We start from the raw sequence: 22,136 nt of genomic DNA, 5'->3' as shown, positions 1-22,136 counted from the left end.
CATGGGAAATGTAGTTCCAAAACATCTGGAGTGCCAAGGTTCGCCATCACTGGTCTAGGCTCATGGGTGCTTTAGCAGAACATGAAAATGAAGGCAACTGGAGGAGCCTGCTATTTGAAGAATTGGTAATTTAATTTGTTTAGACCAAAGGTACTTTTGGAATTTTGTTGTTAGGTTTGATGCAAATTTTCAGAAGTCACCTAGACTCTTGGTCCACTCTATTGTGCAACTTTTAGGCTCCATGGGCATTCTGGAATCTTTCTGAGTGTCAAGCTTTGCGCGTTGTGATTTTGCCACGATTCCAGCGCGATTTAATGTGTGACAAAAGCCACGATTGGGGTGCCATTAAGAAGTAACGGCATTGCAAACGCGTCCCATGTTTTGCCACGATTCTGGAATTCCAAAATGCCCAGGTGTGAATGGATCCATAGTCATGTCTTGTGGTAAGGACTCAACCCCCTCCCCTCCTTACTTTTATACCACATTATGGTGGAGATTTACAAAAATTGAAGTACTCAGAATCTAGAGAAAAGCTGCGCATGGTAGCCAATCAGCTTCTAACTTTAGCTTGTTCAGTTAAGCTTTGACAATAAAACCTGGAAGCTGATAGGTTTTTATGCAGAGCTGCACCAGATTGTGCATGCTCCAGTTTTAGTAAATCCCCCCACCCTCCCCCCATTTGCCCAAAAGGCCACCCGTAACCATGGTGGACTAATAATAAGAAGCTCCCCTTTGCTGGGAACAAAAAACATCCTCACCAAGTTGTAGGCAGGCATAGTACCTGAGAAAACGTTTTTCTTTTTCTAGGACACAGTGGTACTTACAAAACATTACGGTGGTACTAACCAAATATTCTACAGGTTACATAGTTAGCCTGGTTGAAAAAAGACACAAGTCCATCTAGTTCAACCAAGGTTATACGCTTCTGATTTACCTATGCCAGCTATCAATCTGAAACTGGCTGCTTGCAGAACCCAATGCCTTCTGTAAGGATTTGCTCCACCCTGCAATAAGTTTAATGCTATGAGAGACTATACCTAAGCCTTTTTACCATATAATAGGCTTCCAGATGGTGCCATGGCTGTGACAATGAAGATGAAGGAAGGGAAGAAGTGAGGGAGCAGTTTGCAACAAGTAAAAGTTAGAGGGACTGGAGATATGGGTGTACCTACTGAATATCTTATGACTTTCTCCAGAGCTGGGTAAAAATCCCAGTTGTGGGTCCCTACCAACCAAACTGCATGAGTAACACAGTAAGGTTGACTATGTTAATAAGCAACATTTAATTAGCTCCACACCATTTATTCCACTTTGGGCAGATTTGGAAAATGCTTACCTAAATTTATATCTATACAAATCTTTTGAAGTTTTAAAAGGACATAAGATAGAAACCTATAGATACATACATACATACATATCTACATAAATACATAGATAAGCGTTCTTAAATCACAACAATACACGGAACAACAAACATACCACGTATATTCATAGGCTATAATATCATAAAATCAATAGCAATATAGTATGAATATTATTTTGCAACATAACAATAGGGTAAGTAAGCAGTCCAAATGATGGTTCTATGTAGTACTGTATATGTTTAAAAACCTCACAAATAAGCAATATATATATATATATATATATATATATATATATATATATATATATATATATATATATATAAATCTACAATGCAGTTTTGTTTCTGAGAGTTATTTAAACATGCTATAGCAATAAAAACAATACTCTAAATGCTTAATATTTCTATATTGACATACAGTGCTATGTTGAGGGATAACTACAAAAGCAATCATAATTAAATAATAACACTAGTTCTTTACTTAGCTGTTAAAGAACCTATATCTTCTAATCCGTCTCAGCGCAAACAGTTCATGCACACATTTAAAACTTAAAATTTGTTGTATTTTTTGGTGGCTCTATAACACTGATAATTTAAGAGAGTTTCCATAGTAACAAAGGAACTATTTTTCCATCCCTTTCATTTTATGCAGAATGCATCAAAGCCTGGCAGTATTTCTCGCAGATAAATGTCATTTATTGATTCATGTCTTACTTCACAGCAAAAATAAGAATTCACATTTTTTACTATAAGAGGGTGTTTTAGGGGTGGGGGGATGAAATTAAATGAAATAAAAATCTACTTACATCTCTGATTTCTGCGCTTACTCTTGTACATGGTCATGCAAGACGTATCCGACTTTTTCAGGAAGTAATTATTATTATTTTTATTTTTTTTCAAACAGGAACACAAAAGGGATGGATCGTGCTTGTGCTTTGCAGAGAGACACTTGGCTTAGTGCTGATGGAAGCTAACCAGCAATTTCACACTGTGAACATGGCAGAAACCATTCGAATGAAATACAGAGGGGTGCTACAAGGAGCCCTGCATCTAGATAATGCAAACCAAAAAGAAGGAGGAATTGCTTATACTGTTTATAAGGAAAGGGGAAAAAGTCACAGTGCATTTAGAAATACATATAATACTGCAGAGGGCAAATTAAGTGCAAATGAAAAAGAAAAAAATATATACATCACTCTAATAGCTTGATACCTTCTTCATCTTGGTAATTAATGTATAGCCCTGATACGTGGAATATTTAAAGCGTAGTTGCCCATCTTTTTTTCAGTTGGGGATTACAAATTAATGCAGGAGGTGTTCTTCATCTTTAACATTTAATCACGTCAACATTAAAGTCATTTCCACTTTTGCAGCCAAGTTTTGGCATCTACTTTATATTTGTTTTATCTTCCCATTGACATAAAATAACTTAAAAAATATATATATAAAAAAAATTGCTGCATACTTTTTTAGGTGCTTTTTACTTGATTAAAGTGGTAATAAACCCAAAACTAAAAATGTAATATATTGCAGTTTACCAATCATTCAGAAGTGGTGGCTGTGTTAGTTTCCTTTTTTTCATCTTTTTTCCCTCCATTTTTCTCAGATGATTTTGCCAGTAACACAAATAAAATTAGCATGCCCCCACTCCAGATGAAGGAGCACAGGGGTACCTTTGAACAGCAAAGTGCTAGCAAATTTAAATCTTTAGTCTGCACTCCCCACTGTAGGCGAGGCTCAACTGAAGCAGCAATGCAGAAGAGGAAGGAAGTAATGACTTCCTGCAGTCACTAGGGGGACAGGTGTCTGGTTAGACGCTGACTCCCCAAGTGACCTTTGCAGACATTTTGGTTCAGGACAGTGTCTATTTAAGATGCTAGCTCCTGGGTTTGGTGCATTTTGTGCATTTGTGTGAGTGACTAATATAAGGACAGGTTCCCCATCAGGCCGGGACAGTGCATAGCAGCAGGGAAAGGTTATGGGGGAGTGAAAAAAGTGCAGGGACTATGCTATCTCCACTTAAGGAAGCTTCCCATTTGAGTGTGGCCACATTCCCACTCCTGGCTGCAGAAGTTGTCGGAATCATTTCAAGATTAGGATTCCCTGCTGTTGTTTGTGGCTCTGGTCAGCTGTGCCTACTAGGGTTGGGCCAACTTTGGTTGTTCGGATGTTCTCTGAACAACGTACAATTTGCGGTGTTCAAGGCAAGTTCGAAAGCAGCCTGAACACCGTTAAAGTCTATGAGACATTAACATGAATAATCAAAAGTGCTCATTTTAAAGGCTTATATGCAGGTTATTGTCATAAAAGGTGTTTGGGGACTCGGGTCCTGCCCCAGGGGACATGTATCAATGCAAATATTTTTTTTTTTTAAACTGACGTTTTTTCGGGAGCAGGGATTTTTTTAATGCTTAAAGTGAAACAATAAAAATGAAATAGTCCTTTAAATATCATGCCTGGGGGGTGTCTATATTATGCCTGTAAAGTGGCGCAGTTTTATCTATATTGTCGTGACCCGATAATTCATTACAGCCGTGATAATTTTTAAATGACAATTTTTCCTTTAGAAATGTCATTTTGCTGTGGTACTGTTCTAAACACGGGAAAAATTTTCCACTTTACAGGTATACTATAGACACCCCCCAGGCAAGATATTTAAAGGAATGTTTCATTTTTATTGTTTCACTTTAAGCACTTGCCGACCAGCGCACACCGATGTATGTCGGCAGAATGTCACGGACAGACAAATGGGTGTACAGGTACGTCTCTTTAAATTTGCCGCCGTGCCATTGCATGCACGCCGGTCGGGACATCGGTGAGTTTGATCGCGGATCCCGCAGACTCGATCGCCGCAGGGATACCCGCAATCATCTGACGGGGAGGAAGAACAGGGAGATGCTAATGTAAACAAGCATCTCCCCATTCTGCCTAGTGACAGTGTCACTGATCTCTTCTCCCTGTGATCGGAGCAGAGATCAGTGATGTGTCACACACAGCCACACCTCCCCACAGTTAGAAACATGCCCCAGGACACACTTAACCCCTACACTGCCACCTAGTGGTTAACCCCTTCACTGCCAATGCCATTTACACAGAAATCAGTGCATTTGTATAGCACTGATTGCTGTATAAATAACAATGGTCCCAAAAATGTGTCAAAAATGTCCGAGGTGTCCGCCATAATGTCGCAGTCAAGATAAAAAACGCTGATCGCCGCCTTTTTAAAAAAAATTTTTTTAAACGCCATAAAACTATCCTCTATTTTGTAAATGCTATAACTTTTGCCCAAACTAATCAATAATCGCTTATTCCGATTTTTTTTACCAAAAATATGTAGAAGAATATGTATCAGCCTAAACTGAGGAAAAAAATAGTTTATTTATATATTTTTGGGGGATATTTATTATAGCAAAATGTAAAAAATAATGCGTTTTTCTTTTAAAAATGTATGCTCTTTTTTTGTTTATAGCGCAACAAATAAAAACCACAAGGGTGATCAAATACCACCAAAAGAAAGCTCTTTTTGTGGGAAAAAAAGGACATCAATTTTGTTTGGGAGCTACGTCGCACAACCGTGCAATTGTCAGTGCCGAATCGCAAAAAGTGCTCTGGTCTTTGGCATGCAAAATGGTCCAGAGCTTAAGTGGTTAAGCATTAAAAAAAATCACTGCTCTCGAAAAAACATAATTTAAAAAAAATAATTGCTTTGATACATGTCCCCTGGGGCAGGACCCCGGTCCTCAAACACTTTTTATGACAATAACTTGCATATAAACCTTTAAAATTAGCACTTTTGATTTGTCATATTCGTGTCCCATAGACTTTAACGGTGTTTGTGTGTTCTTCCGAATTTCTTGCTGTTCTGGTGCGAACCAAACCGGGGGGTGTTCGGCTCATCTCTAGTGCCTACCCACCAGGCCTGATTATATATTGTTGGAACTTTTTTGTAATATACTGTTCTCATCTACTTCGGCCTTCAATTTGAAGCCAAACTCCAGCTAAAACTTTATAAGCAGTTACACAAACAGTTGAAGCAATCTTTTTTTTTTTTTTATCTTTTTGCATGAATAAATAAAAGCTTATCATTGTAAGCATCCTTATCAGTGGTAAATGGTTTGTCTCAACATTCTTAACTGATACATGTTTGAAAAACTACAGACTTATTGGCTAGAACACCTAGTTAAAAAAAAAAAAAGGAAAAAGGCAAAAAACAAACACAAAAAAACTGATATAGCCATCACATCTAAGAATTGATACGCTGCACTATAGTAAATATTTGCTTTTCGGTTAATAACACTTTCTCCTTACATGCTCCCCCTGCTTTGTAATTGTTAGGATGAGGCTGTGCACAGTAGTGTATTTAGATTCAGGCTGCCCTAGGCCTGACTAAACCCGTGCACCCCCTAATTTAAATATGACCCGCCCCTTTCTGTCAAGGCCATACCCTTTAAGACCTGCCCTGAAATTTTCGAGTGGGGACACTAGTTCTGAGGGCCTGGGGAAATGGATTGCGTTAATTTGCATATATTTCCTCTCACATCTTGTTTGGCTATGGGGTAGGAAGCGAAGGGAAATCTCTGCAATGGGACAGTGATGGTAAAATATAAACTGACAGGGGTTATAACCCTCCCTTACTCTATCCAAAATGAAAAAAAAGTGTTGCCTATATATAACCACTTCGCATCCAGGCCAATTCTGACATTTCTCTCCTACATGTAAAATTCCAAATTTTTTTGCTAGAAAATTACATAGAACCCCCAAACATTATATATGTTTTTTTTTTTTTTTTTTTAAATTTAATAATGTTTATTGAAGATTTGCATCAGAACAGAACAAAAAAAAAGGAAAATACTCCTCAATACAATACAAGCTAAATCCACTTATACATAGGCTACGCAGAGCTAGACATATATGTCTCTAGATCAGAATATTGACAAATTAAACAATAAAGCCAACAGGAAGTACATTGAAAAAACATTAGTATTATCTTGTACCCATACCAAGCAATTATGCCCCCGTGGGGTGATATGTCTAATCAAAGCACACGAGCCACGGACCCCCTGGTGCCCCAAACGGGATCAAGCTGCAATCCAAGGGCTAGGCCCGCCCGCAAAGACCAGGACACCCCCCCACTCATCTCAACAAAGTTCAGAAACCTGGGATGCCCAAAGAAATATCGGGCCAAGACCTGCCAACAACTTCGCTGCCATCTCCCTATCTCCCTAAGAACCCCAATTGGGGCCCATCCCAAAACACCAAGGGAGGTGAAGAAGAAGAGAAGAGAGAAAACGTGAGAAAAAGGGAAACAAAAAACGGGGGGGGGGGGGGGAAAGGGGGGAGAGGAGAAAGAAAGACAGTGTAAAAAGCTGAATCAAATGTTACCTGTCCTAGAAGACAAAGCACCCGGCTGCACTCCTGGAATAAGAGAGATATTACACAATGTCGCCCAAGGTTCCCAGATCAACCGGAATCTTTCCGTTTTGTCATGCCACTTGGCCACTATTTGTTCTTGCACCATAATCCATGTTACCTTGGATCTGAACATCTTGTACGAAACTGTATGTTTCTTCCAGGCCTTAGCTAACGTAATTTTAGCCCCAAGGAAAACAAAAAACGCTAATTGCTGTAAATGTTTGGACAAAGCCGGGATGGAAAGATTAAGTAAGGCTAAACTGGGGTGTGGTAGTACAGCGGTCCCCGTAATTGAACTAACTGTACGAAACACTTTCCTCCAGAAGGAACGGATGCGTGGACAGGACCACCAGATATGAAACATATCTCCTCCCAGATCACATCCTCTGAAACACCCTGGTGAGGAACCCGGAAAAATTCTTGCCAGCCTGGAAGGAACATAGTACCATCGAAACAGTACTTTGATACCTGCCTCTATTAGCGAAATATTAAGTATACCTTTGTGAGCTCTCATCGAGGCCCCGAACCACTGTTTCAAATCCCATGAGCTGTCCAAATCAGCTTCCCACGCGAGAGCATAGGGGGGTTTGTTGTCCTTCCCCATGAGAGCCGCGTAAATCAGGGAAATGCCCCCCCTCTGGTCCGTGACCTGCGCACACCATTGCTCATATTGCGTTATAAAAGGAGGAAGAGGTTTTGAAGTCCAAATGGAATTCAAAAAGTGTGAAATTTGTGTGAATCTGAACATTTCCGAATCAGGCATATCTAGTTTCTTTTTGCAATGTGATAAAGAAAGAGGGCCGGAAGGGGAAAAGAAGTGTCCGATTCTGTATAACCCCTTATCCGTCCACCATTTAAAAGCTTCTATATTTTCCCCCGGAGGAAAATCCCCGTTATGAAAAATGTGAGTCAGAGGTTTCAGTGGAGAGATCAAAGAGCCCCGTTTGAATAGGTTGGAACAAAGCGCCAATGAATGCGAGAGAGTGGGAGCTAGAATCGCTGGTCTGCGTTTAGGACAACATCCTATCAGGAAATCTATTGTGTGGTGGGGAATAGATTGCCTTTCCATCAATAACCAGTCCGGTTTTACAGAAACCGAGAAAGCCATTGATATCTGGGCCAGTTGTGCCGCTTGATAATAACCCCATAAATTGGGAAGGCCCAACCCTCCTTGAGATCTCAATCGGTAGAGTGTGGCTGAGGAGCACCTATAGCCTTTCTTCCCCCAGACAAACCTCACTATATCCGTTTGTATTTTGTCAAGGAATGTTTTGGGGACTGGAATTGGGAGCGAGCGGAACAAGTACAATAGACGTGGTAGAAGTGTCATTTTCACCGCATTAATCCTACCCATCCAGGAGATGCCACAACCAGACCAACGTACTAAATCCTCTCTGCATTTTTGCGCCATGTAGGGATAATTAGCTTTGAATAGAGTGTGTATATCTGAAGTGAGTTTTATTCCCAAGTATGGAAGCTGGGATTGTGCCCAGGAGAAGGTAAAATTATTCGAAAGTTGTGCTAGCACATCGGTAGGTAGCGTAACATTCAGGGCTAAAGATTTCTCCATATTGACCCGGAGTCCCGAGATCTTACTAAAATCTAATAAAGTCCGATTAATGATGGGCATAGAGGTCAGGGGCGATGTAACAAAAAGAAGAAGGTCATCCGCATAGAGGGCGCATTTATGTTCGCCAGACCCGCACCTGACCCCCCTAATGTCGGGGTTAGAACGTAAGGCAATGGCTAAAGTTTCTATGGCTATGGCAAAAAGAAGTGGAGATAATGGGCACCCCTGTCTTGTCCCCCTACCAATACCAAACTTGTTAGAATATCTGCCCAACAGACGCACCTGAGCCGAAGGATTAGAATACAGAGCCGATATGAGGTTAAGAAAGTATTTACCGCACCCCCACCTCTCCAGAATATCCATAAGGTACCGCCAATCAATAGAGTCAAAGGCCTTATGAAGGTCAATGGACAGCAGGAACCCCTGTTGCGGGGATCCCCCGTCCCATTGTGCCTTTAGGAGTGAAATAACATCTACTGCGCGTCTAATCTGGTCTGGTCCTTGTCTCCCAGGGATGAACCCCACCTGATCTTTGTGGATATACCGGGAGATAAAGCTTGAGAGCCTATTCGCCAGTATTTTCGTCATTATCTTAATATCATTATTGATAAGCGATATAGGCCTAAAATTGCCTACCACGCTGGCATCTTTACCAGGTTTTGGAATCACCGATATAAATGCCGAGTTCATGTCCAAAGGCATGGCAGTACCATCCCTGAGAGAGTTAAACATTTTCACCAGATAAGGAGCCAGAGAAGGGCCAAACTTCTTATAATAACCGTTGGAGAATCCGTCCGGACCCGGGGCAGAACCCACCGAAAGCATTTTAATAGTGTCAAGTACTTCTGCCTGAGTGAACGGATCCTCCATAAGGTCCCTGTGATCCTCCGAGAGCTTGGGCAGTGGGAGATCACTCAGGAGCCTCTCCCGAGCACCCTTGGAGGGACTAGTCCCCTGCTTGTATAAGTCCGAGTAGAACTGCAAAAAGGTGTCCATGACTTTAACAGGATTCTGAGAGAGGTCCCCTGAGTGAATCCTGATCTTAGGGAAGGACTGAGATCGTGGCTTGGGAGTCAGTTTTACTGCTAGGCGTGAGCCCACCCTGTCTTTTTGTGCATAAAATTTAGCCCCCGTCCAAGAAAGATGTTGAGCAGCCGCTGTAGTTAAGGACATATTCAGTCGGGCCTTGACCTCATCTAGTTTGGCTAATGAATCTGCCGTAGGACGCTGTTTGTGTGTTTTAGCTAGGGAACGGAACTCCTCCGTGAGTTTGAGGGTGTCAGCCCGATGTTGCGCTTTGAGATTAGAGGATAACTGGATCAATTTGCCTCTCATTACAGTTTTATGTGCAGCCCACAAAGTAACTGGCGTCACCTCCCCGGTATCATTCAGCTCAAAGTATTCCCGAATAGCAGCCTCCAACACTGCGCTATGTGCAGGGTCACTCAAAATGGATTCCCGGAGACGCCAACATGGGCGGCTCCCGGAGCCCACAGGTCTCCTGGACACTACCACCACCATGGAGTGGTCCGATAAGGACGAGTCCAAAATCCTGGCAGTAACCAGCAGAGGAACCGTCTGGGATTTCGTAAATATGTGATCTATTCTGGCATAGGTGTGGTGCGGCGCCGAAAAATGCGTATAGTCCTTCGCCCGAGGGTTCATCTCCCGCCAAGAGTCAATCAGACCATCCGCGTGGAGCATGCGAGCTATGCTAATGCTCTGTTTTGACGGACGCTTGGGTTTTGACCCCCCAGATCCCGATTTATCCAGAGAAAAGTCAAATGCTACATTTGAGTCACCTCCAATAAATACCGTGCCCTGAAGATGGATCTGAAGCTTCCTCAGCATGGATGCAAAAAAGGAGCTTTGGCCCTTATTGGGTGCATAGTAGGAAACAAATGTGTAGCGTTCTCCATCTATGTATCCCGAAACCAGAATATATCGCCCCTGTGGGTCCTGAACAATCTCAGGTTGAGAGAGGTTTATATGTTTGGAGAAACACACTGCCACACCTCTAGTCTTGTTTTCCGCGGATGCCAAAAAGAACTGAGGATAGTGCTGATGTAAAAATGTGGGTTTGAAAGAGGAAGGGAAGTGCGTCTCCTGTAGTAATAAAATGTCTGCATGTATGGATCGGTAATGTTCTAGAATCTTCCTGCGTTTTAGTGGAGAGTTAAGGCCCTGAGTGTTATGCGAAACTAGTTTAAGGGTGGGCACTTTAGCAGGTGTGTCAGCCATGGACCAGAGGGGGGGAACCCACGCAACTGAAAAATAACTCACCGCTCACATGAGGAGAGCCACGCTGTGTGCGAAGCAAGAACCACCAATAGATCCTATAAATGTCCAGGAGTGCAGGCCGGATGTCGTATGTGAAGTTGTCTTGTCTGCTATAAACATGAGGAGAAAGGAGAAAGAAAGAGATGAAAAAGAAAAAGAATAAACCATCATAGAGAGAGAGAACATCAGCATGAGGAGAACCATGTTGTAACATCTTTGCGTTGACAGAAAAATACATACAGGGGACCCCCGTCCCCTTTCTCCCCCCTGAGCGATCGGAACCCCTCCAACCAACTCTCCTTCGTAAATGAACGGGACAACCCCAGATAAGGTTACCCCGAAAATGGCCCAGAAGCGTAAACATTACCTCTGAGCCAGGGGGAGCGCACTAAATCCACCTCCGCCCCGCCACCTTAAGTATATAAACTGTGGAGCTGTCACCAGCTCCTATCGAGAATTTAAACCGAGCGCCCCTCAAGAATTCTGACCATGGAGTAACACTCCTGTACCTATGGCAAAGATAATGGCCCAATTCTCTATTCAGACCCACCTTCCCCCACCCCCCCTCCCCCCAAATAGAGATGGTGGAGAAATGGCCATACCCTTATCATACCAGTATCTAATGGTCGTAAAGGACTCTTCAAAACAAGGATTGTGAAAACGAGCATATCCCTGAAAACATTCCCTGCTACCATATACAGTTAACCTAGTAACTTTCCCGATAATGCATATACTTTACAGGCCCGTCTGATATGAGAAAAGTTTGTTGTACCGGTCATTCGAGTCCATAATAGCAAGGCCTGAGACCTCGACCTGAAACTAAAAAAAGTTAACCTGGACCAAAGTTATTATGCAAAAAAAAAGAAAAAAAAAAAAAAAGAAATTTTATAACAAGAGTTATAAATATACCAAAAATGTAAAAAATGCAAAAAGTGCCAAAGCCCTCCTCCATACAGATACATGGCGAAAGGAGAGCAGAACATCAGACAACTTAGGGAGGGGAAGAAGTCCCCCAAAAAGAACATTTCAGAACATGGGAAGACTTCCCAACCATAACCCTCTAGGTAGAGGAGGGGGCCAAGAGAGTCCCGTAAGACCCCCGAGTCCCGTGGCCCGGGCCTCAACCATGGGAACCCCGAAAAAGTGTGAGTTCAGCCCCCATATGGGGAAACTAAAATAGTCTCAAGGTGGTAGATTTTCTTTGGATCGTTTGGAGCTTTGCGTCAGCCAGATCTGTTGCAGCGGGCTCGCTGGGGGAGGCCTCTTGGTTGAAGCTGGGGTACCCCTGCTGGAAGTTTCCATTGCGGGTTCCAGTTGTATCAGACCTAGTCGAGTCAAAAGTTTTTCGCCTTCCTGGAACGAGGAGAATCCAAAGCTTTTGTTCTTGTAGGAAAAGTTCAGCCCAAAGGGAACGACCATCTGTATGCGATTTCTTTGTCCAACAAAACTTGTAGCAAAGGTTTAAACGACCTTCTCCTCTGTATAGTGTATGGGGAGAGGTCCGCGAATAGCTGGATCTTGTGACCCTGGAACGAGAGATTTTCTGCATATCTGGATTTTCGCATGACCTCCTCCTTCACCGAGTAATAGTGCGGCTTGACTATAATGTCCCTGGGTAAACCGTCAGAGCGGGGGGCCTGGAGAGCCCTATGTGCTCTATCCAGTTCTAGATGGCGATCCGGGATGTCAGGGATCAAATTCTTAATGAGAGATCTCACCACCTTGTGAACCTCTTTTTCAGATTCTGGTATCCCCCGTACCCTAAAGATGTATCTTCTTGACCTGTTTTCGAGGTCATCGATTTTTGCAAACGCAGTCTCTAGTTGGTCCTGAACCTCCTCCAATCTAGCCGAATTTTGATTGATCCGTAATACAGCCTGGTCAGTTTTCCGTTCCACAGTGTCCAGTCTCAGACCTATTTGCTGCAGATCTGCATGTATGGAGGTAGTGATCTGATTAGCCTGAATAGCAAGGCTTTTGGAAAGCATATGTGAGAAAGCTGTCATCATGGAAGGAAAGTCTGTGGGGGGAGGGAAATCTTCCTGTGCCTCACTGACTGCCAGCAGCATGCCTGTATGGGGATCCCTCATAGGTGTAGTGGGATATCCTGCACTCAATCCCCCTAGCAATGACTCAGTGGAAGAGGGAGAGTGAACTGAAGATAGAGGGGCACAGTCTGTACCTTGAAAAGGCATCCGGTCCTGGTCCTGGTCCGCTATGAAATCCTCCTGAGGAGCTGTGACTGGGAGGCCTCGTGTAGCCGCCACCATCTTGGCGTAACTGACAGGGCCGGTTTCGGCCTTCATACGGCCTGACAAGTCCTTTCTGGCGCTCAGGGACGCCATCCGCGGGTTCCCTGAGTGTTCCCCCACCAGGATCTGCCGTCCGGTATGGCGTGGGGGCGCTCGGAAGGCTCCGGTGGACAAAGCAGGGCGGCGGTGGAGCGGAGCTCTAGATGCCGGCGGCCATCTTAGGAGACCCCGCGCATGCGCTCCCATTATATATGTTTTTTTAGCAAAGACCCTAGAGAATACAATGGCGGTTGTTGCAACTTTTTATCTTGCACTGTATTTGCGCAGCAATTTTTCGAACACATTTTTTTTCAGAAAAAAACAGTTTCATGCTTTAAAAAAAAAAACACTAAAGTTAGCCCAATTTTTTTACATAATGTGAAAGAGGAAGATATGCCAAGTAAATAGAAACCCAACATGTCACGCTTCAAAATTGCACACACTCGTGGAATGGCGCCAAACGTTGGTATTTAAAAATCCCCATAGGCGACGTTTTAAATTTTTTTTACTGGTTACATGTTTTGGGTTACAGAGGAGGTCTAGGGCTAGAATTATTGCTCTTGCTCTAACATTCGCGGCGATACCTCACATGTGTGGTTTGAACACCGGGTTTCATATGTGGGCAGGACTTACGTATTCGCTTCTGCATACGAGCTCACGTGGACAGGGGCACTTTAATTATTTTTTTTTGATTGTTAATTTTATTTTTATTTTTTTAGTTTGACACTTTAAAAAAATAAATAAATTTGGATTACTTTTATTCCTATTACAAGGAATGTAAACATCCCTTGTAATAGTAATATGGCATGATCGGACCTATTTACAGTGAGATATGGGGTCAATAAGACCCCACATCTCACCTCTAGGCCAGGAAGCCTAAAATAAAAAAAAAATAAAAAAAACGATCCTGGTTTCCAGCCAAAACGGCGCCGTTAATTTAAATGCAGAGGCCGGGCGTGACGTCATAACATCGCGCCCGGCCTCCGAACAATCATAGAGACACCGGGGACCATCTGGTCCACCAGAAATCTCTATGGTATCATCCGGGGGCCGGCGGATCCTGTGACCGACTCACCGATGGAAGCAGTGAGTCGGTACAAGCACCGGAGGGTGGCGGGAAGGGGAGTGTCCCCTCCCGCCTCCCGTAAGAACGATCAAGCAGCGGAACAGCCACTATGACTGTTCTTATGGTGCAGGGAATCGCCGGCTGAAAATGTCGATATCTGAATGATGTCTGTGGCCTCAGGCATCATTCAGATATACCACCACAAAGCCCACAACGTCATATGACGTAGCTTGGGAGCCAAATGGTTAAGCACAAATTTCTGGTAATTTTATGGAGAAGATTAAGAAGATATAACCATGCCAATGGTGGAGCAGGAATTACATAGCACAGTGAGGAAGGTTTGTGATCCATGTGATCCAGGATGAGAGGACAGTCAAAATTAGAAGTGGCACCCCCCCCCCCCACAGTTGCGGAATGCCAGCTGCCCGCATACTGGAAGCAGTGCGGCCGCTTTATGCGGCAGCTAGACTAGTTTGCCTCTCAGCCCAGTCCGCCCCATAAAACTGGTGCTACACTAACAGTGTAGCGCAAGCCGGCGGGGACTCTTTCCATGCTGCCCCCCCTGCAAAGTTTTTGGCCTAGGTCAGGATACAGCGTTGGCTATGCATTAATGTATAACATAAGTAACACTGCCTGTACTGTGCTAACAGTTCTTCATCACCAGCTGTAAACTGGATTTAAACACTGTCTGTCCTAACAGAGGATTAAACATTTAGAAACCACCATCCTGTATCATATGTTGGGGCAAAGAGACTTGGGACTGTCCAGAAATTACTAGAATTAGCCATGACTCTTTCTTCTTAGAAACATTTAAAAAGTAAGAAATATTAAAAAATATTAGGTATGGCAAGAGTCAAATGCTCATTTGTTGAGTATTATTAGTGATCCAGATGGTTGGGGAGAGCGTGGCTGTGTTGTGGCCTAGGTGGCAGGGGAGAACGTCTGTGGATGCACCTGTTGTCGGCAGGGTCTGGTCGTCAGATGACAGCCAGGAGGTCGTTCACATCACTTGCATCACAGATCCAGCTGAGCTGCGGTGCTGGGAGGTGCAGGTCCCTTGAGCACAGTATCTGCAGAGGCCTGCTGCAGGTTCTTCACACCATTCCTCCTAAGCTTGGCATCACTTGGACTGGTGAGCGAACATATACCCACCCTCTTTGCACCTAAGGACACTAAAGGCCTCTTCTTTAGAGCTTTATAAGGAGACATTTACAATACCTATTGTGCTAATGTATGTCATTATCTCACTGTTACTTTGGGCCCCATCACTTGAGCTAGCTGAAGATTCAAGACACTTGAATCAAGGTAAGGACACCTTTGTGTCCCCCCCACACACACAAAAAACAGGAACATTGGGCATCTATCTGGCCCCATATCACCAAGGAATGCACTCTATTTAGAAACCAAGGTCATCGACTTTAGATACAACTTGCTGAACAGTGTAAAGAGATTAAAGGGAGTAGTCTGATTCCAAATTGATTATTCTCCTATCCTTTTCTGACCCACAGCCATAGAACTTAATTGGTTAATACTTGCTGTTTTATTGCTCCTCAAGGGACTTTACTGACAAGTCATTTGTTCATTCATATAAAGAGTATAACAATAACCTTATTTCTCTTATCGGATCCATTTTCTGTTGATTCTGTTCACTGCAAAACTCTAAGTAAAACATATTTGGTTTATTTTGAACTAATCTGTGTCTGCATCCATATTTCTTTGCTGAAATGTCTGAATCCAGGGTGTCAGGAGACTTTCAAGTCCAGGCCAACCATTGGGGTACCGTATCTTTAAGTGGCCCTCACAGGGATAGTACTACACTACCATTGTCTGTCCATTAGGAAGATCTCCTATATGAGGAGACAACAGGAAGTAAGAGGAAATCTCTCCAAATCAGCAGGAAATTCCTCCTGTTGTCACGGGAACAGGCATTTTCATTGGAAGATTTCCCCTCATCATCAAAGGTGACAATAGAGGACCCCAAATATCTCCTTAAAGAGAACCTATCGCCTTCACTATGGTATTATAAAGAAAGCTTAATAACAATAAAGTTAAAGCAGAACTTCACTCTCTCAATCAACATTGACTATTTTTAATTGTTCTGCTGCTAGCATTAGTAAATAGCTCAGAAAGTATATCACATTAAAGCTCTGAGCTCCTCACCCCTTCCAAGTGACCCCATAGCAAGCAAATGGTGACATTTGTGCAGGCGCCCTCCCTAGCCAGGCTATGTCTGTCCATGTGACACACACACAATTAGGCTTGGCCCCACCCCTTGATCCCTCAACACTGGATTTGATTGACAGCCAATAGCTCCCACTGCTGTCTCCGAGCTTATAAGGAGAGAGAGCAATAGCAGCACTGCTGATCTCTGGCATAGCACTGAATTGAGAGTGGCCTAAGGTCAGTATTTAAGAGGGGCTGGAGGAAGCAGATTTTAAAAGCTTTATAAGCTTAATGCAGAAAATGCATTAAGGTAAAAAAAAAAACATTAGCCTTTAGAACCACTTTTATAAAATATATTGAAAATATATAAAATGAAAAGCCCTTGTGACCACATATACACACATATGAATTCAAAAGTGCTCATTAGGTGCGCACTAGCTACTTAAACAATCCATTCAAATGCAATAGACTAGGCACCTTAACAATGTTGCAAATACAAGCCATGTTATTTAGCGACATCTGAAATTTGCTTCTCTGCCAGTTTGCATATCAAAACCAGTGTGCCAGTATGCATAGTAAAACAAAAAGTTTCTTCTTTTTTATGTTTTAAAATTATTTCCAAGCTTGCTTGCAAGTTATTTTCAGTGCCAAAAAAACTGCAATCATGTGGCGCTTTGTGAATCCCAAACCATACAATATGTGCTTCAGCTCTGAAAAATTGCATCTTTTTCAAAATTCCATGCTACATAGATGGGTTTACAGCTCCATGATGGATTCAAGAACAGAAGAGTTCATATGCTGCTTACATTCCATTTTCTGACTCCAATCCCCAATGCCCAAGTAATGTAACTATTTGAGTATTCTATCTGTCAACCATCACACAGATAAAAGAAAAAAGACCCTGGCATTGGGTATAGAACCATTATTTTAACATAGATACTGTTTCTCTTTATTCTACTATGTATTTATAAACAAGCCAAACATAATCTAATTTAATAAAGAGGAACTCCAGCCTATTCCTAACTAAGCTTAAGTCTGCACCCACCCACCTTCTAAACCCTATACGCTGTAAAGGAAAAATGTCTATACTTGCCTATTCTGAGGGTGCTCTGGTCTGATCACAAGATCTCCTCAGCAGCTGGCCTCAGTGAAGAGGGGATAGTGCCAAAAATGGTTACAGAGCCTGGACCAGGACATCATCCATAGGCTTACTATGGCAGATCATTTGTCGGCTGCCCTTTCTCTGCCCGAAGCCACTAATAACAGCTGATCATGTGACCAGATTAGAGCACTCTCAGAATAGGTAAGTATACATGTCTTCCTTTCACTGGGTAGTAAAAATGAAGTTTGAAGAGAAGGTGGATACAGGTTTCAGCTTAGTTAGGAATAGACTGGACTTCTACTTTATCTTCCCAATATATTTATGAAGCCAAACAATGAATTATTCTCATAAACATTCATAATGTTATGAGAATTTCAGTATTTTCTGTACCTCTCTACTGTTCCTTTTATAGATTCTTATTGTTTGTTAGCCACTCACCATGGCTTTATATGTGCACCAAGTTTGATTCTTTCATCTTTTTATAGTACACCTACAAGTAACTAGCTGGCCCATACACTAAGCAGGGGGAAGTAGATAACCCTCACAGGGTTTGGGAATTTAATCTAAATATAGGGACCCCTATAGTGGCTTCCACATATTAGCTGTGACCACCTCTTCTTGCTTGTTTTTTCTGTTACTGGTTTTTGGCATATTCTTCTCTCCCCTATTTATGGAACACCAACAATAAGGAGTTAACTTATATAGATTACCTTATTTAGTAAGGATTTATTTGTTTACAATCATATTCAGTGTATGTAGCGCCAGAGTCCTTAATTCTATAATTTTTTAACATAATGTTAACAAATGTATGGGACTCTGGGAGATTAGCATGCTCTGGTTCTCACTCTAAGTCCCTGTACACACGGTCGGAGATTTCCACAACCAAATCCGTCAGATTTGGCCCGTCAGATTTTGTCAGTCGGATCTTGTCCGAAACTGTTGCATACACACGGTCGGACAAAGTTGGCGAAAAATCTGATCTTTCAGAACGTGATGACGTAATTTCGTTACGATGGGACTACATTCAGGCTAGTAGCCAATAGCTTTGATGTAGGAATTTGATCTGAGCATGCGTGGCACTTGGTCCGATCAAAATTCTCTACACATGATCGGAGAATGTCCGACCGGCCCAGTTGGTCGGGAAATATTTCCAACATGTTGGAAAATTGGGTCCGACGGATATTCCAACGGAATCAGTCCGATGCATACCACACACAGTCGGATTATCCGACGGCACAGTTCGATAGGACACATTCCGACGGATTCTCCGACCGTGTGTACAAGGGCTAAGTGGTAAGCTGTTTGATTTTTATATATTTTCTTTTTTTTATTTATAATGATTAGAAAATACTGTAACATGCTGAAAAGTTATTTTAAATTACTAACCTCAGCACAGGGAGAGGATCAAGAAGATCTCTCAAAAGATCTCTCAAAAAGTGCTATAATCTCATGTGCCCTGTGGAATGTCTGCTCTGTATGTAATAAGTTTACATCTGTGCATAAACATTTTATCTCCCATTGCTTTAGCATAGTTGGCATTATTGAAACCTGGCATCAAAATTCTGACTCAGCTTGCCCTGTTGCCCTTTCCCATGGTGGCCTCCACTGGACTTACTCACCCAGACCAAGTGAACGGAAAGGAGGTGGAGTTGGAATCCTTCTATCCCCAATGAGCATCTTTCAAGTCTTTACTTCCCCTCCCTCTCTTCTTTCGAGACACACTGTATTCATTTGTTTTGTACAATTTCTCTGATTTATCGACCTGCTGGACCAGTATGCTGTTTTTTTGGGGACTTCTCTACCTGAATTTCCTGAAATCCCTGCAAGTTCCCGACCGGCCCACGCAGATATACTGTGAAAGAATGGCACTCCTGGATGAAATCCTGTATGGGTATGTCCGTCCCCTTTTCGGCCACCAGAGGGCGCACGAGCACCAGCACAGGGATTTCGGTGTGTAAACACACAAATCCCTGTGCTGACAGAGGAGAGGAGACGTGTTGTTTGTTCCTAGTAAGTAGGAACAGTGATATGTCTCCTCTATCCGCATACAGTTAGAACACACTGAGGGAACACACATTTAACCCCTTGATCGTCCCCTAGTGTTAACCCCTTCCCTGCCAGTGACATTTACACAGTAAGCAGTGTAGTTCCAAAAATATGTCAAAAGTGTCTGATCTGTCTGTCACAATGTTGCAATACTGCTAAAAATCGCAGATCACCGCCAGTACTAATTTAAAAAAAACAATAATAAAAATGCCATAAAAATGCAATAAATCTTTCCCATAGTTTGCAGACATTATAACTTTTGTGCAGACCAATCAATATACGTTTATTGCAATTTTTTTTACCAAAAATATGTAGAAGAATATATATTGGCCTTAACTGATAAAGAAATTTGTTTTCTAAAAAAAATTGGGGGATATTTATTATAGCAAAAATAAAAAATAAATGTTTTTCAAAATTGACGCTCTTTTTTGTTTATAACACAAAAAATAAAAACTGCAGAAGTGATCAAATACCACCAAAAGAAAGCTCTATTTATGGGAAAAAAAGCATGCAAATTTTGTTTGGATACATCATCGAATGACGTGCAATTTTCAGTTAAAGCGACACAGTGCCAAATTGTAAAAAGTGCTCCGATCAGGAAGGGGGTAAAATCTTCTGGGGCTGAAGTGGTTAAAAAACATTAAAGAAATGGTGCTCATTTAAAAACAATAAAGAAGTGGTGCATTGTTTAATCTCCGAATCAGCCTATACGTTATGACAGATATCCTGTGGTTCTGAATCAGCCAGATTTGGAATGGATGTTCAATTTATACTTCTAGTGGTGACAGTGATAGAAATCACTGCTCCTTAAGACCTGGAATTCTCTTTAAGAGACATCACTTAATTCAAAATGTGCTTTTGAAATCAGCTATGTTACCATATTGTCTGTTACAATAAAGGTATATAGGTCTAGAGTGAACCAGATGAATTCTCCAGGGGGGATGCAAAGTACATATCTCTGCTGGAGGAAAGCATTTTGGACAGAAATATCTCCCTTTTTGTACCAGAATATGAAAAAAGAATTAAGCTTAGCAATGATGTTTTATCCTGTAATCTGTGATTACCTGGAATAATAGACAGTAATAATAAAGAATACTTGTAATCTTAAATCAAAGATAACCATGACTAAATTGGACCATGGAAGTTCAGGTAAGGCAACAAAATGTATTTTTGTTTGGTTGGTCCGGCTTTTGATAGATTTCTCAGTTTTTTAATAATGTTTTAATTTTCCTAACCTATTGTTTGATTCAGGCCACTTAATAATTTACAAGCATACCCCACTTTTAAGTGCACAATGGGGTTTATTTACTAAAGTTGGAAAGTGCAAAATCAGGCTCACTTCTGCATTGAAAACCAATGAGCGTCTAACATCGGCTTGTTCAATTAACTTCCCTGGCGGTATGATTATTTCAGATTTTAGGTGCTGAAAGCGGTACAATTATTTTGCATGGAAATTTGTCATTTTATACTGTAGTCCTGTAATTCTTAGGAATGACTCACTTAAATCTGTCCAAACCAGAGTCTAGCAGACATCCCGGGTATGATAAAGTTTGAAAAATGAAATCATAAATTATAATATAATACATAATTATAAATAATTATACCAAATAATACTATAATAATAATAAAAATGTTTCAATAATGTAATCAAATCAAAAACACTGAAATTTGCTCAGTTGCAGAATTGTCGCCGTCATTACTTTTCAGTATTTGATGACGGATCCCCCCCCCACAAATCGCTATCCCTCAATTCTGCGAGTGATTCTAATTTATTATCGCTGTTTTCTAGCTGGTCTAAAACCATTTTTGATGTAAAGGGACAGTTTTGGTTGCTATGGACAATCGCCAATTTCCAGGCATAAAGAACAGTTTTTATAATATAAAACTGCATGCAGGACACGGGACAAACCCCTAGGGACAAAGGGGATGTGAAATAATTACATACAGCAATGTAATCTGTAAGATTACATTATACTGTATGTATAGTGTGTGTTTTACTTTTTGAATTTGGCGCCGTTCTCCGTCCCCGTGTATCAAAACGCTCACAGGGAACGGAGCCTGGCGATGTGATGAATCGAGCGGAGGACGACCCGCTCACAGTGCGGGGAGACTTTGCTGGGTCCAGGTGATAAGGTAAGTAAACTCATCCTGGATCCAGCGATGCGATCCCAAGTCTGGCTCAGGGTTACTGCTTTTGGTTCTGAATTTTCACCCCGAGCCTGACTCGGGAATACCGCCGGGGGGAGGGGGGGTGTGTTAAGCTTGGGTAATAAAACCTGGAAGCTCATTGGTTTCAATGCAGAAGTGAAATTGATTTTGCACTTTCTAACTTTAGTAAATAAACCCCATTGTGTACTTAAAAGTGGGGTATGCCTGTATTTTACTCTGTTTTTTGTACACTGGATGCTTTAATGAGCTGTAGGAAGCACTTCAGATTTACAACATTTTGGGATTATAATGTTATCTTCTGACATAATGGATCTGCCAACTGAGATAAAGTGGAGCAATCCAGTTCTTTTTAGGTCTGCACACACTTTTGTTCAACATATGACAAGGCCATGGGTACATACGGTTTTCCTTCTAGCAAGACAACTATTGATGTAACTGCTCATATTTCCATTTGGTTTGACAGGTCAAAAAAAAGCTTAAAGAAGGTACTTCTGTAAGACTGGCTTTCTGACCCGATCTTATTCCTATCGACTCTGAATGTTCTTTTTAAAGTAGCATGCTTCAAGCCATGCAACATTCTGATGTTATGCATTTTGTTTCTTTCACCAAGTACTGGACTTTACCTTTGTTGAACTTGATGTTGACTTTCTGGCTTTTTTCTAACTTTGAACAGA

General features: G+C 41.9%; 1 protein-coding gene across 4 annotated transcripts in view; it reads right to left on the bottom strand.

Moving 5' to 3' along the window:
* Positions 1–22,136, bottom strand: part of RALYL (RALY RNA binding protein like) — a 1,540,715-nt gene that overhangs the window by 371,203 nt on the left and 1,147,376 nt on the right. The window contains exon 1 of one of the 4 annotated variants that reach the window (XM_077492951.1): positions 2,170–2,337. The exons of the other annotated variants lie outside the window; for them this stretch is intronic. Coding sequence (XP_077349077.1) covers positions 2,170–2,206 — 37 coding nt within the window. The 5' untranslated portion in view covers positions 2,207–2,337. Of the gene's footprint in view, positions 1–2,169; positions 2,338–22,136 lie in introns of those variants that run through there. 4 annotated transcript variants of the gene reach the window in all.

The sequence above is a fragment of the Lithobates pipiens genome, unplaced genomic scaffold, assembly GCF_037356315.1.
Source record: "Lithobates pipiens isolate NorthernLeopardFrog02 unplaced genomic scaffold, aLitPip1_a1.2 Scaffold_19, whole genome shotgun sequence".
NCBI lineage: Eukaryota > Metazoa > Chordata > Amphibia > Anura > Ranidae > Lithobates > Lithobates pipiens.
The sequence above is the reverse complement of the archived record's forward strand: the minus strand, read 5'-3'. Positions and strand labels throughout refer to the sequence as shown.